Below are 18,471 nucleotides of genomic sequence, written 5' to 3'. Positions count from 1 at the left end.
ATTTTTTTTTTTTTTTTCTAATTTCAAAATTCACTTAGTAAGAAAAATCTTGTCAAAAATTTAAGAAAATATAAGAAAATACAAAACTTTTCTTTCTCTGATCTAATGGTAGTCAAATATACATATCTTTTTTATTTTTTTTATCATTTCATTTTTTATCTATTCTTTTCTTTTCTTTTCTCGATTCTTTTTTTCTTTTCAATTCTCCTTTAGTCTACCAAACACAACCTAATAGAAAGAAAAGGTTTTTCTGGGATTTGTGTAGTCGATCCAACTTAATTGGAATAAGGTTTTGTTATTGTTGTTTTAGAAGGCTGATTATATGATTAGGTTGAGCCACGTGTTTGTTTCTCTACCCCTCCCAGTGAAATGACCCCTTGTCCTTGGCTGTCTTCACTCCCCTCCCATGTGTCTTTTAGATTGGGCAACAAGCCCCTTGCCCATATATTTTGGGAAATACAAGGGTAGGGTTACGTGATTAGTTATTTTTTCATTGACATCGGGGATTTTGTGTTGCACATCGTTCAAAATGTTAAGACTTTGGCAACAATTAAGGGCACTTTTGATAACATTTCAAGAAACTTGTTTCTACCAGTAGAAACGAAACAAAAAGCGTTTGATAATTGTTTCGTTTCACTTGTTTTCAGAAATTGAAATTGAAATTAAAATTTCTACTTATTTATAGTTCAAGAAACGACCTAGAAACATGATTTATTAAACACTTTCAATTCCATTTCTGTTTCTAGAAAATGAAATTTATGATTCTGCTGTTTCTTGAAATGATAGAAACATTATCAATCGGCCCCTAATTTTCAGTGTCTTGTCTTCTCTTCTAAGAAACACACCTCTTGAACCCTTTTGGACATATGTTTTCAAGGGATGTCTATCCCATATAAATAGATGTAGTGTGAAATTGTTCTATATATGCCCACTCTATCTCTCACCACATATTTTCTGCCTCATGGTTTTGGGTATGGGATATCGGATCGGACACATATACCCCTGATTTTACTTTAAAATTATTTATTTTTACCAGTTATACCCCTTATCTGTACCAATCCATCATTATTGTATTGGCCAAGAATCAAGATCGATCAAAGCCAATACCAATCCAATTCGAGAATCAATTGATCCAATCCAATTCTTCAAACTATGTTAGTGATAGCCATATCATATGGAATGGTTTTCTCTTGCTGCTTGCAGCTTCAGGTCAGGTAATTTTCTTGAACTTTAGGCCTGGTGATGTCCATAAGAGGTCCTCTGTTAATTTATGGCTGTTCCATTTTCTGATTTGGCATCATTTACTAACTGGTATGATTGTTTAATTTCATGGTGGATGATCCTTCTTCAGGTACTGTGCAAGAATACAATCTCATAGAATGGGGCTCCATCGTGACTCTCCAAATTTTATACCACTCAATTCAATTCCAAAAAGAAAAGAAAAAAAAAAAAATCCAATTTTATCCCAATTAAATGGAGTCAATTACATAAATCCACTTTCTTTAATCAAATCTATTCAAGGTCATACTGGTTACCAGTCCTAAGCTACACATCTTTTCTCATGACTTCTCATGAAGTGATTTTAGTTGTCCAAGACCCCCTTTCATTGAAGAAGAAATTAAAATATTTCCTGAAAAAATGAAACATATTTTATAGGATGTTTGATTGCAAGGGAAATGCAGATATTCTTTAGATAGAGAAATATAAATATTTCCCTTCATTTCCCTTGCAACCAATTGGAGTCTAAAGAAATTCCACTACCAAATTCAGCCGCCCAACAGAATTCCACTACCAAATTCAGCCGCCCAACAGAATTCCACTCCCAATTAAAGCCGCCCAACAAATGGTTTCTATCTTGGCTGGACCTACATCAAAAGCATGCAGCAAAAATCCAGACGTTGGGTCATCAATAATGTCAACTTCATTCAGTTTGAAAGGGAGAACTCTGAGGAAAATGGAAGAAAAATGACTCCAACAACCCACCTTGAAATGGACTTAATGGAGTTTAGCATGATGACAAGTACTATTTTTGGTTATGACAAGGATAAAGTCATTAATAATGTTCAATAAATTTGACACTAACCAATATGAAGCTGGGCTTATTATGACTAGGATGACTATAAGTACTATTTTGGTCTATGACAAGGATTGTAAGTATTATTAATGTTCAATATATTGACACTAACCAATGTGAAGCTATCAGCAACTACTAGGCATGAAATTTAACAGCACCAAATCTATCAGCCAAAACTGCAGAAGAAGACCTGTATAGAAGATTCATGTGGCTAATCCATCAGAAGGGTTAGTGAGCACCAGAAGCAGATATCTGAGACATGCGAAGAACAGAAACACAGAAGCATGCAAGTGTACAAAGGCCATGGATTCGATATAAATTAAGGATATGTATAAGTAAGATGGCCATGGAATAAGCTGAGGCATGTCAATCATCCAATTTTCAATCCTAACGACCAAAACATTGGCTCCCACAATTCTGTCTTACAGAGAAAATATGTTTGCTTTCAATCATGTCTTCCTAACCCAGGTCTAGAAGCTGCAATGCCAACAAAAGGAACACACTGATTTATGATATGAACATCTATTTACAGGTGCTATTGAATGAGTTCAAACACTAGTGAAGTGCTCAAAAGATACAGCTTCTCTTGTTAATTAACACTACGATAATTACAGCAACTGAGATGCACACAAAAAATGGAAAGATGATTCAATTACCCTACTTCAAGTTGGCGGTGAATAGAAGAATCAATGCACCTTGGTTTCTCTTCTTCGGATTTTTATAGTTACGAAACCGTGAAAGCTTGATCAGACACAGAGGCCAACCCCTGCATCAATCTAACAATTTCTCCAGTATCATCTAAATAATACTTCGCCTTACTGGGCTTGCGACCAACAGTACAAGCAAACACTTGGGCTTCTAAAGATGATGCAGCCATATTTCTTGTAATCACCTCAAACATGTCTTCGTCAGATCGATCATCACCTATGCAAAGAACAAAATCTGGAACCATTTCTTTCTCCTCCATGGTGGAAAGTAAGCGTTCTGCCACAAGACCCTTGCTCACACCCTGCAAATGTTCAAACAAAAACATGATTGGTTCTCTATCAGAATGCCAAGTAATGGAAAAATATGATTTTACACAGGAAGATAATTCCGAACCTGTGGTTTAACCTCTACAATACTCTGCCCACTCTTCACCGAGACTGGTTCATTTGCAAGGACACTCTCAAGATGATCAAGAAGTTCCTTAGCTTGGCAAGATCCAAAATCAGGATCTGCATCCTCGTAGCTCCACACTAACCCTGTTTCCTTATCTTCAATTGTGGAACCATCAGTTGTTTCGGTGTACAGCTTCATGACAGGTTCTGCAATCTGCTTCCAGCTACAATCAGCCACTGGGACACATGTTTCCCATTCTGCATCTCGCCTCAGCCTAGACAAATAAATTGTTAAACCTCAACAAAAGCCTACTTATTTCAAACTGTAAACAGAAAAGCTGAAACACAACAGATCTTTAGAAGAAAAAAATTTATTCACACCTGAGGAAGTAGCCATGCTCGGCTGCGATTCCCAGCCTCTCACAGGGCGAAAACCATTCACTCAGAGTCTGCCGGCTTCTAGCACTGACAAGGAAGACAACATTGTTCTTATCTCTACACAAGCTGTTTAAGACATCAATGGATCTAGAGCTTGGGCTCTTATCTATGGAAGCCTGAGGCATCAGAGTGCCATCATAATCTAAAAGAATAGCTCTAGTTCTAGCTCTTCTATAAGCAGACACTATATGCTCCATTGAAAGCTTCCTGAAGTTTGGATCAAGGGCCACAACCCTAAACCCCAACCCAAATCCAATGCCCCAACATCTACGCCTTACGTGATCCTTACATGTCCTCTGCAAATCCTGTAGGAAGCTGTGTGCCCAATACCCTACATCATGAGTACTAACATACTTATAATGTTTCTCATGTCGGAGCTGCTTCTCAGAATCTGCCATCTCCAAAGCAGAGTCCATTGCATCAGCCACCGCATCGATATTCCAAGGGTTAACTCTTATGGCACCACTCAGAGAAGGAGAGCACCCAATGAACTCTGATACAACTAACATGCTTTTCTTTGAGGAGGATGAACCCAATCCAACAGCAATATCCAATTTCTCATTCCCTTGACGGCTAATGATATATTCATATGGTATGAGGTTCATCCCATCCCTAACAGCAGTGACCAGACAACACTCAGCAACGACATAATAAGCAACTTTCTCAAAGAATTTAAGCGGTTCATCAATCAAGATCACAGGTTCATAATCAGGTTGGCCAAATGTCTCATTAATCCGCTTCACAGTTGAGTAAGTCTCAGACTGAACATCTTGCACATCTTTTCCTCGACCCCTGGCTGGATTGGCTATCTGCACTAAAACAACCTTCCCACGGCACTCTGGGTGCTGCAAAAGCAACTGCTCCAAAGCCAAGAGCTTCAAGGTGATCCCCTTGAATATGTCCATGTCATCTACCCCAAGCATCATTATTCTTCCCCTCCCTGTAAATTGCTTAATGAGCTCGACAACCTTAGCTTCAGTCTCTGGAAGGCTCAGGACTGATTGGAGCTGACCCATGTGGATGCCAACAGGAAGGATTTTGATACTAACAGTTCGGCCATAATACTCGAGACCAATATAGCCTCTCTTGGATTCATAACTCAGTCCAAGCATCCTACTACAACATGAGAGGAAATGCCGGGCATAATCGAATGTATGGAATCCAATGAGGTCAGAATTTAATAGGGCTCTCAAGAGTTCTTCCCTGACAGGCAAAGTCTTGTAGATCTCAGATGACGGAAATGGACTGTGGAGGAAAAACCCAAGCTTCACCCGGTTGAATCTCTTCCTCAAGAATGTAGGCAACACCATGAGATGATAATCATGGACCCAGACAAAATCTTCTTCTGGGTTAATTACTTCTAAGATCCTATCAGCAAAGATCTTATTAACTGAGACATAAGCCTGCCATAGAGACCGATCAAAACGACCGCCGAGGTCTGGCGACAGGGGTAACATGTAATGAAACAGAGGCCACAGATGTTGCTTACAGAACCCATGATAGAATCGACTAAAAAGGTCAGGTGGGATGAAAGCAGGGACACATTTGAAGTTCTCGAGCAGGATCTGAGATACATCATCCTGTTCGCTGGGGTGAATGTCTTCTTTAAGGCAACCTACGTAAAGGACCTCAACTTCGTCTTCCCCAAAACCATCTTTCAGCTGAAGAAGAAGTGAATCTGCATCCCAGCTGAAAGTCCAGCCCTTATTATCAGGTTTTCTGTGAGCCCTAATTGGAAGTTGGTTAGCTACTATGATGATTCGGTCTTTGGGTACAGAGGAGGAAGATGGATCAGAGGAGACACTATCAGCTGGGTCATCATCAAGGTTTGACATTATGCCTGCAACCGTCATTATACGTGGAAGTCGACGGCTCATACGGCCAAACGACGGAGACTCGCCGGAGGCTAGCTCCAAAAGATTCGAGTAAGATCTCGAGACCATTGTTCTTAGTTACCACCCTTCACACACGCACCCCAAAAAGAAATCTAACCCAGAGAGAAGCTTTTCCGGTATGTAAAGAAGAAAGAATCACATTAAATTGACACCTGAAGGGAATTCTTCTACTGTTGAAAGCAATTCATCTTCAACACAGAGAGAAAGATGAGAATTCTGTGAACCCAAAAAACAAAAGCGACTTTTTTTCCGGGAGAAATAACTCAGTGAACTGAACCCACAAAAAAAAAAAAAAAAGGCGCTGAAATTTCTCGATTAATCAAGCTCAGAACATTGAATCAAGTCATACATAATAAAACTTTCTCTAGAACTTCAAAGATGAAAGAAAGAGAATCAATTCAGTTCTGTTCATTACAGCTAAGACATCCACCGAGATGAGAAGACTCACTTAGCAATAAAGGGGATTCATTGAAAATCAGAAAATAATTAAATCCAAAAACAAATAGAGAAATGAAATTGATAGGTGGATTATAAAGTTCCAGAAATTTACCGTCACCAGAAACCCATTTCCATTTCCTAGACACCAAAATCCTACCCTAATTCCGATCATCAAAAAGACCCTAATTTTTTGGAACCAGTTGCTTCCTTTATCTCTCTTCCTGCTCAGTTCTTACCGTCTGATATGCATACAGTTCAGCGTCCACTCTAAACCCTCTTCTATTTGAGCTGAAAAATATCATAAATTTTTTGAAATTATTAAATAGTTTTTCTTCTTCTATTTCTCTTCCTCCCAGAAACAAAAAAAAAAAAAAAATTTAAGAAAAATCAATAAATGAATCTATCCTTTTCGTCAAAGCGAAAGACGCTTCAGCAGTTCGGGACATTCAGCTCTAACTGGGACCCACAAAATAGTGTTTAGTCAGCTGTCTCCCTCGTGTTTTAAACACGTGTCACTAATTTATTCAGCTTTGTAATCCAAAGTAATTTACGTGGCAGATCTAGTTGTCACATTATATGGATACGGCATTGATATGGATCTATCGACATAACTAAAAATTAATTATCATTATTATTATTTTCTTGACAAAAAATATAGTTTGAATTGAAATCAGATTGAAATAGATCGACAACTTATAGGTATCAGCATCAATTGTGATCAGTATTTGTATCGGCGAAAGTGAATAAAAATTTGAAATAATTCAATCAAAAGTGAATTAACATTAAATATTTTTTTTTGAAATTGACGTGAGATCAATTCTTGATATGACTATTATGAGAACGTAGTATATTATCGTGTTTATGAATAGAAATGTTTACGACTCAAATATGGAATATCACTCTTAACACCATGTTATTCTTTTTGTGTGAGAATTGAAATTGATGATCGATTGTTCTAATATAATTGATACGAATTTAAAAGAACTCAACATATATAATTAAAAAATAAAATCAATAAAAAATTAAACCAATATTTCAATATTGTTGGACCTTAATTTGATTTTTGTAAATCAAGAATTTTGTAACCTGCTAATTTCAGGATCCAATTGAAACCAAATCAAATTAATCGTTTGACATCTCTACTTGAAAATAATGAAAAACCCATAAAGAAAATTCAAACCCCGCTTGAAAATAAGGGGAAAAAATTTTACTACATTGTTCCGTATGCAGTTTTCTTCTAAGTAATTTTTTTTTTAATTATTTTTTCACTTATTCTAAAAATGTAGATTTCCGTGAGAAAACCCGTTGATGTGGTATGTAGATTCGTCGAAATTCGAAAGAGGTCCAGAGATAAATTGCAGAGCTTCGGGGCCCACGTACGTGTTCTTATCTTAATTTAAACGAAATAGAGAATTATTTTTCTTATCCATTTGAATGGTGTAGATTAAGCGCATCTTATCCTACGGCTCTTAAAAGAACCGTCAATTCTTTACATGCGCTACCGTACAGGAAACCTTTTGCTTGCCCTTTATTTTTTATTAAAATAAGTCGTACCTCGAGGAATGAGCTTCTTTTGGACCGATTTACTGTATGAGACTGTACAGAAAAAAATCTAAGCCGCCACTATACATTCCGACACAACGTTCGGTTCATTACAGCTCAGCAAATGTGGGCCCCATAGGCACGCGCTTTGAACACAGGTGGGACCCAGTACTTTTGAATGAGTGGACTTTACAGCAGTACGGCACAAAGGCACAAAAGCACAAAAGCTGGGGGTGTAAACTATAAAGCTTCGCAGTAGGCCAATAGGGTTAGGGGCAGTGATTGACATGTGTTTAATTCCCATTGGGTTTTAAAAATAGACAGTTAAGGACATCGGCGCAGCTGTTTAGTGTTTCGCGGAAAGAGAAACAGAAGAATAGATCTTAGAAGTGGATAGCAGTGTGGACTGTGGACCTGTTGAGATGAGCCCAAACAATGAAGCGTGAGGGGCCCACTTAAGTCAGTGTTGTCTCAGAAGGATCCAAAGTCGAAACCCCTGATTAGATACAATAAGAGCCATCTGATGTGTTTTTTTCTAAATTATTATATGATATGGTGGGACCCACTAAGATTGTTGGAAAGGATTCGAATCCTCCTCTCTCACGCGCGGCATTTTGATTAAGACGAAGGATGAAAGGAACCATATTCCTCTCACCATACTTAATTAATTAGGATTAATTACAATACTTAAAATTTTATTTTATTTTTACTACCCTATTGGTTTGACACGTGTCCAATGAATCCCCACCACAATTAAAAAGATAATAAAAATTAACAAAATAAATGATTTGATATGAAGAAAGAGATCTTAGCACATTGAAGATAGTGGAGGTTTTAAAAGATGCCACATCAGGTGGGCCCAGTGAAGAGTCCAAAATGACCCATTTACATGGCTATCCACACTTCACCCCAATACCACCGTGGACCTAAGTAGGGCCTTAGGGTTTGCACTTGGTAGGTAAAGTGTTCTTCAACACGTGGTCACCGAGGGGTCCCATTCGAAAACTCATAAACTGAAATCATACACGTGGTTTGTTGTAATTTCTTATTTATTTATTTTTCAATTTAATTTACCTATTCCTAGTGAAACTTTTTTTTTTGTCAGAGTTAAAAAAAAATGACAATCAACCAGTGTACCACGTGGAAGGGTGACATGGCAATCATTATCATTTGGACTCCTTAACAATCACACTAATAACATATTAAATTACAAATTTAAACTCTTATCATATAACTTCTCATGAATTTATCCATTTTAGTGATTCATAAATTTTTTTATTTTTTTTATATATAATTTCCTATTTTTCATTAGATTTTATAATCATGAGACCTTCATATTGGCCTGACTATGAAATTTCAACTTCATCCAAAATAGGATTTTGTAACTATTAATTGTAAAATATCTAATTTCATTAAAAAAAATCCTCTTCCACTAGCAGCACGAAAACCTTGTCTTTCCCTTTTAGCATCTAATGCGTGCCATTCTTAATGTCTTGAGGTTGTTGATTGAACATGAGAACAAAAACCTAATCAATGCAATCAACAAAAAATGTATTAAATAAATTTTAAAGAGATAAATGACCAAAAAATAATGTTATAACTTCTTAATTTACCTTCTTGCTGACAATAAGATGCAATCGATATTGTAAAATCCATCTATTGCATCAAGCATATATGTTACAATATAGGTTAGATTTATATATATATATATATATATCTATATATATATATATATATAAAAAGGGTGTTCCTTGATAGTAATCTTTTGCAGGATCACCCACAACCAACCGACTCGAGTAGTGATGAGTTGAGGGCATTTTCACCATTAGGCTACCAACCCCATTGGTTATAGGCTTAGATGTTTGAGACCCTAGTTTGAGTGTTATGACCAATGATAAAATAAGTTATAAAGAAAAATATTTTCTATTGGAAAGTGTTGTCCCTATGACCAGAAATATAGGGGGTGAAACAATTGGCCCACTTCCATGAAGAGAAAATAGCTTTTCTATGATGTTTTCTCGTATGTTTCCATTGACCCTCGCACATATGTATGTAGAACCTCTTCCCCTCACAGGAAATACTTTTCCTAATTAATATGTCCCAAAGCCCAAAGAAGAGTGTCACTTTTGAAGGATTGATCATTGTAATGACTGAACTAGATATATAAGATATCTTTTAGATTGGCTTCAATCTTCAAGTCATATTCATGAGTCCATATCACATTATGTGGTCTTATAGCTATGAGAGTATATCAGATGCTTAAGAGAGGGAGATTTTAATGCCCTGTCTATCTCAGGATTAGATAATGTTTAGTAGCTTTTTTTTTTTTAAACAATAATGTGGCAATGGGTTCCATGTTTACAAGCCAACTATATATGTTAGCATTGATGTGACCTACATTATCACATTGGTGTTAACTAATTTGTGGAGAATTCAAATTTGAATCCATCATGTAACCATCTTGAAGGGTGGTGGTTACGAATGGAAAGCACCATATTCACTCTCACCGTTGTCATTGTTAGAATAAAGAAGAAAGACCAAGACAAAGATGGACAAACCATTAGGCTTGATAGGTCTTAACGGAGATTTTTTATTTGTTTGGTTTTATGATTCATTCCTAAAGATAAACCTTGGTTACATGCAGTAACACTTAATCCGTGTAATAGATTAATCACAGAAAAACTCAAGCAAAACTTCTTTTAACAGAGTATCTTTGAACCAGAACTACACCCAGGATGTCAGTCCTATGAAGAAATGTTCCATTTTATTCTACATTAATTTGACTGGAATGGATAAGGGCCATGAGGGTACCTTCAAACCATACATGTGCCTTCTAGGGTTTGGTTTATCAGACTATCATGTAATAGAAATAGTAGATGGTGTGGCAATGTTCTCTCAAAACGAAATCAGGACCTCCTCGTCAGATAAGGACTTATGTCTTCTTAAGGTGGATCAAGATAACTAATAGATGCCTTTATGGGTAAGCTTTGAAAGCCTAGTAAACTATTTATTTATTTATTTTTTATTTTTCTTGGGGTTGGGGGTAGGACCTAGTAAACATTCAATCTATTCTAATCCCATGAATGGGTTAAACAAATTGTTTTCAAAGGGTTTCTCACCTTTCTTGTTCTCCTTTTCCTGTCCTTTCTCTTCTCCCAAGGTAAACACAGCTTGAAGATAAGAAAAAAGAAAAAAAGCTGCATATATTGACAACATTGGTAAGGGTACAATTTAATATATAATTATGTGCACTCCGACCATTTGGATAAGCATGAATTACCAAATATCATGGTACCCAAAAATCTTTAAAAAACTAACCAATGTCCAAATTATGAGCATGGCAGCACATGCACTTCACATGCATCACCCACCAGAAAGGAGAAAGATTCCATGGGTAGTTCAACGTCAAAGGTAGAAAGGTTTACAAAGAGTTAGCATTATAGTGTGGAGATATGGTATAATAAGGACCCACTTAATCCATTCTTAGATTAATATTTTGATTAAATCAAGATCATATTGAATTAATCTTTTTCCTAATGTAGTGGGAAGTTCATAAAATATATTTTGAGGTTTAGTTTAAAAACAAGCTATTAAATAGAGAAAATTCAATGATAATTAAAGACACATCCAAGATCCCATATAACTAATATAGGACTATATAATTTCAATATCTTAATGGGTTATATGAATTTAGGATTCGGTAAGATAAATATGATTTTATATTTTTATCTTTTTTTTTTTTTATCTTTTTTTTTTTTTCAAAGGTTACTAACAAGAAACAGACTATGTTAGGTGATGAGGCTTAGATATATCCAATCTTGAGATATAAAATATGCAAACAGGTTAATATCAGGTTATTAATTAAGGATTCATTAATAAAACAAGTTGGGCTCCTTTGTTTAAATGGATAACATTCATTCAGCAAATGCCAAATCAATTTGGCTTGATATCAGTCAATTTAAGCATGATTAACCCCCCTAATAATCAATAAGATAATTATACTCTGACAATAAGTTTTTTTCAAATAACCGACTTGGGTTCTATTATTAAACTAATATTTCAGTTTCTCTTCTATCCAAGCATGAATTAAGCTCACTTAAACACACGCAACCTCATCCCCAAGCACTTTGGGTCTGCTACATGAATCTGCCAATTTACTCTAATTAAGATCATTATCCTACAAACTCAAAACTAGTGTTTTATCTCATCACTTTGATTCATGTCATCTTCAACCTTGACCTTGTTATTTGACCACCTCTCTCTCTCTCTCTCTCTCTCTCTCTCTCTCTCTCCATTGTGACAAGAACAGAGACAAAAGAGTAGAGTCATGAGTCATGAACCATGCACGAAGAGATCCTACAAAGCTAATGTCAATTTACCCCTAATTGCATGGAATGTAACATTATAAATTGGTAGGATATGATCATTCGTTGAGGGGTACACTCCTTTCTATTGCTGCTTTTTAGAATCTGTCATGTTTGATACGTCCAAGCATTTGGTCTGACTAGTCCTGTGGGTTTATATTGACCCCATAATCATATGGATTATATTATACCGGGGTTGAATGAGAAATATTTAACTTTCACCGAAATCAATGAAGAGTATTAAACACCAAAACCACACGCTTCCTGAGAAAAACAATGCTTTGTCAACTCGGCTACCTCCTTGGGGTTTAATTTTATACCATAAGTTTCTCTAAAAGAATTGTCCAAATGACACATCTATAGATATATTTAGAGTTTTACCCTTTCTTTTGATGAAGAATATGTAACTTGCAAGCATAGGAATTGATAAACAAATTCATTTATTCCCCCAGCTGAAGTGCAATATGACCCCTTGTCTTGTTTGCAATGGCTCTCTAATGTAGGAGTAACATAAAAATAATCTAAAAGTGATTTATCATTTCTTTATTATTAAAATTGTCATTATCTTAAATATTTTTTAGTATGCATATAAAATTATAAAATGATAGGATTTATCTTCATTGAAAATATATATATATATATATATATACTTTAGAGGCAAAAAATCAAAGTCATAAATTATTTGAAAAATCATGTGATGTCAATAAGAAAACTTTTTTGTTTATTTACTCATTTTATCTATCAGAAATATTCATTCGTTTTAATATCCCCACTACATTAATTAAACACAAGCTTTGTTCTTAGAGAGGGATTGAAGATCAAATTGGGGACCTCAATTTGTAAATTAATCACAACTAATGAATACGATGACCTCTGTTTTATTGATAAACATTCAACTTTTTTGGACAATATTATTGGTATTATGTTGTTCTACAAAAATCCCTTTGAATTTTTCTATTTCTTACAAAGATAAGATACATAGGTTCTCTTAAAAACAACTAAGAAGAAAAATTAAAGTTGACATTGTTCTAAAAATTAATTAAAGAAAGAGGCACAAGTGGATACAACCACAAAGCTCTTGCTTTTAATTGCACTTACACATGTTATTATACATTAATGACAAGTTTAAACGAACTTCCATTGATAATGAGATGTTGACCTATAAAAGCTTAAGCATGAGATAGATATTATCATCTCGAACTTTCAAGTCAACTTGGTAGATTATAAATGTCATTAACTACAAAGTGGATTTTGTCAAAACCCATTAGATTCTGAAAACTAACTAATCAGTTTCAATTTGTAAATGTGTATGAAGCATGCCATATTCCATTTAAAGGATCTGTTTGGGAAGCTGATGTCAGATTATGCAAAAAATGACTAAAACCCTTAATTAAGATGACATTTAAGGAAAAGGAAAGTACCTTTTTGCCAAGTTGGTATCAAATTCTAAGGCCATTTTTTAAAGTTCAAGGATACCCAATTTGTAGTTTGACAAAGAAAAGCCTACCACCAGTAGTGAGAAAGGAAAAAGAATCTATAGGGTATTTTTTGTTTTGCTCTTAAGCTCTTGAATATGCTTTTTCTGCTACTGTGATTCTCCACTTATTGATTTGATCTTTTGTGTGGCTGTGTGGTATCAAAATTAATGGCCATACTTAAGTTAATTGTATCCATTGGAGTGATATATACAACTTTGCAAAGAATTATTTTTTTGGAGAATAAATCCTATTAACTTTCAGTTTTCAACTAAGTATCTAAGGATCACTGTGATTAGTCTTAAGCTCCAAGTCTCTGTTCAAAACTTAAATCAAAATGATGGAAGGGAAAAAGAAAAGTATATGCTAAGGGCATCACTTAATGGGAAAGGAACTTGTCCCATCCCCATCAAGATCTGAAGTTAATGGATATGTTTTCGTAAAAAAGGTTTGACTACCAAAAAAAAAAAAAAAAAATTTGATGGTGTCCAATTAGGTAATGCTTAAGCCAAATGTGGAAGCCCCCACCCCTACCTTATGGCAACTGTTTGGTTCGTAGATTTTTAATTTACTTTATATTTGAGGATGCATATCCTTAAAGGCATACCAAAGAGAATAGTAGACAAATTAATCCTATGTAGTCTGAAAGCCAAATAGGAAAGCTAGATGACCAACAACATCACCTTATCTCTAAGTGACTATGGCCATCAGAAAACTGATTTGTTGTAATCTCTCTCTCTCTCTCTCTCTCTCTCTCTCTCTATATATATATATATATATATATATATAAAGAAAGAAAATAAAAGGTCATCCCCTATTCCCATTTTTCGGCTTTTGGTTAAGATTGATATTAGAAATTCTTATGGAGTTTGAATCAGAAAACACATACAAGGTTTTAAGGGAAAACCCCTATTTAACCAACTTTTTTAAATGAACAAATCATCCCTTCACTTGCCAAAGAAAGTTGGTAGTGCTGAAATTCATTCTAGCCCCAGTAGTGTTGATTCCCTTTTAGCCTTTATTGAACAATATTTCGAGGGAGAGGGTTTCCTCCGGCGCCCATGTACTAAATCAGGCAAAGGAAAAGGCTACCCCATGTTGGGTGGCTTCAACCCAAGCTGCAGTTTCTCAAGAGCTGGCAGTGATCTGCCATATTGCTTCAATGCAAAAATAGAGGAAGGATTGGACGGGTTTGGGGTCGTGCCCATCCATTTTGAATCTATGAATGAATAGACCTATTTCTAACAACAAAAAAAAAGGGGGTGTTTGAGGAGAGAGAAAACATGTGGAATCCATCATGTTTATGTCTTGGCATGCAAAAGAATCTGCACCCGTGCAGCATGTAGATATTTAAACCCATATTTCAAATTAGAATAAATTAGGTCAAGACGTCAGGTTATCGACCTTGTCCATTCTAGAACTGACCCAAAGTAGAATTTTGGCAATATATCTTGTCGAACCAGTAAGAACTTAATTAGTTGTTTCTCTCAAAACATTGCCACCACTAAGGAGTTATTGCCGAGAACAATGGTAAAAGGCTGACATACAATTCCTCGAATACGAGCCTTGATGACAGTCATTTTATGCAAAAATGCCAAACACTAGGACCAACTCCAAACTTTCCTCTCCCAAACTCCTCAAAGACAAGACTAGTGCTAAGTGATGTAGATACGGCTGTCCTTACTTGGTTGGACCAGCATGACCAATTTTGAAAGCCAAGAACCAAGAAGAACCAGTCTAGCCCAGGATTTTGGTCCAACAAGGATTAGAAATAAAATTAGTAGTTTACTTAGTATTTTATTTCATGTTTTTATTTTCCAGACTTGAACGTAGGAGTAGGATTTATTTCCTTGCTTTGGCTTCCTTTTTATAGTTGTTTCATAGTTTAGGCTAGTTTCCATTTCAGTTAAGTTTCTAATTTTATGTTCTTATTTTCCTATATATTGGCTGTAATCGATTGAATATTTGGAAAGTGATTTATTATTGAATGAAGATGTTGAGTTTGTGCGCCAGTGAAGTGTGTGATTCTCCTCTTTCCTCCTCTCTACTCTGATTTTCCCTTTCTTCCCTAAAAGTTCTCCATCACTAAGTAATGGCCCTTTTTTTGTCAAAATATTGTTACCATTATTTAGAATGTATCATGATCTTCCTCTATTGGTCAATTATTCTAATGAGGGAAATGTGTATTCCTGCTATGGGAGATCATGGTAAAAGCATCTTTAGGTTTACATTGCTGCCACTTCAGCCTGTTGTATTTGCAAACCTACTCCGTTATAATTTCCCTGGCCTTTGTGTATTCATGTTGTTCCGGGTCAAGAGAGGGAACTTCTTTGATTTTATTTTAATTTTAAAAAGAATTTTCCCAGGACATATCGATGGTACAAGAACCAGAATAATAAGTATTTATGAATATACCCACAAGATGCTACAGAGAATCATCATCCCCCTATTCCCCTTCCATGAGAGCTACAAGAAATTAAACAACAGCTACATAAGATCCTCATCTAATAACTAATATCTTGATGCTTTTTTTTTTTTCAAAGAAGATAGCTCAAACTATATTACACAAAACTAATCCCCAACCTCCTTATTGCGATTCTCTTTGACCTTTTAAATAACTAGAAAGAGTGATCACAACAGAGGAAGACATAAAATTAAAGTGATAGAATTATACGGATTAAATTTCAATTCACTTCACATCCAAATCCTTTAGATTTCAAAAGTAAAATTAAAATTATATCTAAAAAGTATCATACTAAATATGATAAGAAATTTTAGTAGTTTATCCAATCATGTTGGGTAATGATTTTACAAATTTTATTTCTAAGTTAGAAAATATTCACATCACTTCTTTTTAATTTCTTTTGCAACCCAAAGGAGCTTATTTTTTTTTTTTTTTAAATGAATGAAATAAGGCTTCTTGTTCTCAAGACCTTAGGGAAAACTTAATCTATAGGGATTATATTTAATACCTACAGCTTTGGAAAAGGTTTTACTTTTGCTAAAACAAATTCAAAAGGGACCTAAAGTTAGTGGAATACAAGTAAATAAATATAGATAAAATTAAAAAAAAAATGTTTTATCCACTAGACTCTCACTTTACCTTTCTTAACTAAACAATAATTAATGCTGTTGAGATTAATTACTAAAAATAATTAAGGGGTTTGATATTGACAATATTTATGTATTTAGTATCATAATAAGAAATGAGAAGACTTGAAAGCTCATTCGCCTCTAGAGGAAACAAGAAAAGGTTATTTATTAGGAGAATAAGGCGTATGAGGGTGGAGAAGAGAAAAAAAAAGTCACAAAGACCCACCACCATACCACCAATGGCATCATCACATTCATTCCCCACTTCCAATATTAATGGGTTTGCTTGCATGCCCTCCAATCATTTGATGACATGTGTCACATCTAGCTCTCTCTAGGTGAGCTGCATAAGAGATGCATCATCATTTGTGATTGGGGAACCCACTCTTAATTAGTCTTAAACATTGTCTTTTGGAGCTGCTGCATGCTCTCTCTATGATAGTGGAGAATCCTATATATCCCCCCCATAATAACTTAGTTGACAAGGAAAATAGGCCAATAGGGTCTTCCCACAGTTCTTGTTGCTTTGTTACTCATCCTCAAGCAGTTTAGGTTTCCTTTGTTAATCTTTCTTCTTGTCTTCATTGCTTCCTTATAGTGTAGGAGGAGGCTTACATAGAGACTAGGAATCTGTTAAATATGAATTGAGATTAAAAGACTGGTACCCTTTTTTTTTTTTTTTTTTTTTTAAGAAAAATTAAGGTATCTTGAAATTTTGATTTATAAAGGAGGGATTGATCATAGCTTGAAACTTGACAAAAACTAGGAAGTTAAGCATTACAATTTTACCCTAATGTTCTCCTCATTGCATAGAATTCAAATCTAATTATGCTATTATTTGATCTTTTAAAGTAAGCTTAACCTCTAAATCAGTGATCAAAGAATTCTAACTTGTGGGTGACTCTTTAATCTCATACAACCTCTTATTGGACCCATTAGCACCTAATTGTCAACTAATACATGGGTCACTTGGACCCTGGGGCAGTTGACGACAAGAAGAATAGGTGCTTCAAAGTGGGGTCTTGTCTTTGATGGTACAAGGACATGGGCATTGGGTAAGGAACAGATTGAGATGCCTTTTGATCATGAAAACTTTGAATTGTTTTGGATAACTTGGCATCTTTAGATCCAAGCTTAGATTCTTAAATGGGTGACAAGTAACAAAGTCTTTCCAGGTATGTTATAGGTACGCCCTAAGGAGGGAGGAAAGGTCAGGTAAAAGTGAGTTGATATGATGTGCTAGGAGACGGTAAGGTGCAATTTGCCTCTGAGAGTCAAGAGTTTGTGTGCTCTTGGTAAAGTTTTGTACACAAGATACCTCGAATACAGTTCAGTTAACCATCTTATCCAAATTATGCTTGTAATTACAAGATTCACTTTGCATCAGGATCCTCTCCAACGCCCTCAACGCGTATTGGACCGCTAAGCTGATCTTAGGGTGCATATTCAAATCCTCGCAATTGTCCAATGCGCTTTTTTTTTTTTTTTGATAAACTTGGATTTTGTTACTTCACAAGTGAATAAGTATTATTTTTAAAAAATAAAAATAAAAAGAGTGAACAAAAACCTTAGTATAATCTTTATATAAAATTTTAGTTTCACCTAAACTGTAATTATTGATAAACACATTTTTTAGTTCTAGGTGATGGTGTGCTATCTCAGGTTAATATTTGTGTTTCATCTCAGGTTTACTCTTTTTCAATTAAATGACCCATGTATGTGGGCTTTTCCCCATGGGTAAGGGCTAAAGGTTGTTGGGATGAGAAGATGGGTTGTATTATCAGTTGCGGGCTAACCAATTTCCATCTCAGGATTGTTCGATAAATATGTAGGCCAAAACATCCCCACCTCTCCCCTCCTACCCCTCTATTCGATCGTCAGTAATAACCTCCCTTGTTGAGTGATACTTTCTTCCATCCATCCGGAAGCCATAGTCAAGGGATTCCTCCTTCACCATGGCTGAAGGAAAACTTGGTCCTGATCACATTAATCGATGGGACAATTAAAAACGAGCTAAGCCCTAGTTTCTGTACAAGGACAGGGAGTTGCACA

The 18,471-nt window shown here is 35.4% G+C and overlaps 1 protein-coding gene across 6 annotated transcripts; it reads right to left on the bottom strand.

Annotated features, from left to right (window-relative positions):
* Positions 1–1,429: 1,429 nt before the first annotated feature.
* LOC122059652 (alpha,alpha-trehalose-phosphate synthase [UDP-forming] 6-like) lies at positions 1,430–6,208 on the bottom strand. 6 transcript variants are annotated; one of them, XR_006134098.1, is made up of 5 exons: positions 3,556–6,208; positions 3,176–3,449; positions 2,770–3,083; positions 2,187–2,264; positions 1,430–1,865 (listed from the first exon to the last, which is right to left on the bottom strand). XR_006134098.1 is itself a non-coding variant. In XM_042622581.1 (4 exons), exons 1-3 carry the CDS (start codon positions 5,553–5,555, stop codon positions 2,799–2,801), a joined length of 2,559 nt encoding a protein of 852 aa, XP_042478515.1. In that variant the 5' UTR covers positions 5,556–6,208; the 3' UTR covers positions 1,430–1,865; positions 2,770–2,798. The 6 variants fall into 6 exon arrangements, 3 of the variants coding, with proteins under 3 accessions (XP_042478515.1, XP_042478517.1, XP_042478514.1); XR_006134099.1 differs by lacking the exon at positions 2,187–2,264 and having other exon boundaries at positions 1,430–1,761; positions 1,793–1,865; XR_006134100.1 differs by lacking the exon at positions 2,187–2,264 and having other exon boundaries at positions 1,430–1,761; positions 1,793–1,859.
* Between the last annotated feature and the right edge of the window lie 12,263 nt (positions 6,209–18,471).

The sequence above is a fragment of the Macadamia integrifolia genome, chromosome 13 (genome assembly GCF_013358625.1).
Source record: "Macadamia integrifolia cultivar HAES 741 chromosome 13, SCU_Mint_v3, whole genome shotgun sequence".
Classification (NCBI taxonomy): Eukaryota; Viridiplantae; Streptophyta; class Magnoliopsida; order Proteales; family Proteaceae; genus Macadamia; species Macadamia integrifolia.
The sequence above is the reverse complement of the archived record's forward strand: the minus strand, read 5'-3'. Positions and strand labels throughout refer to the sequence as shown.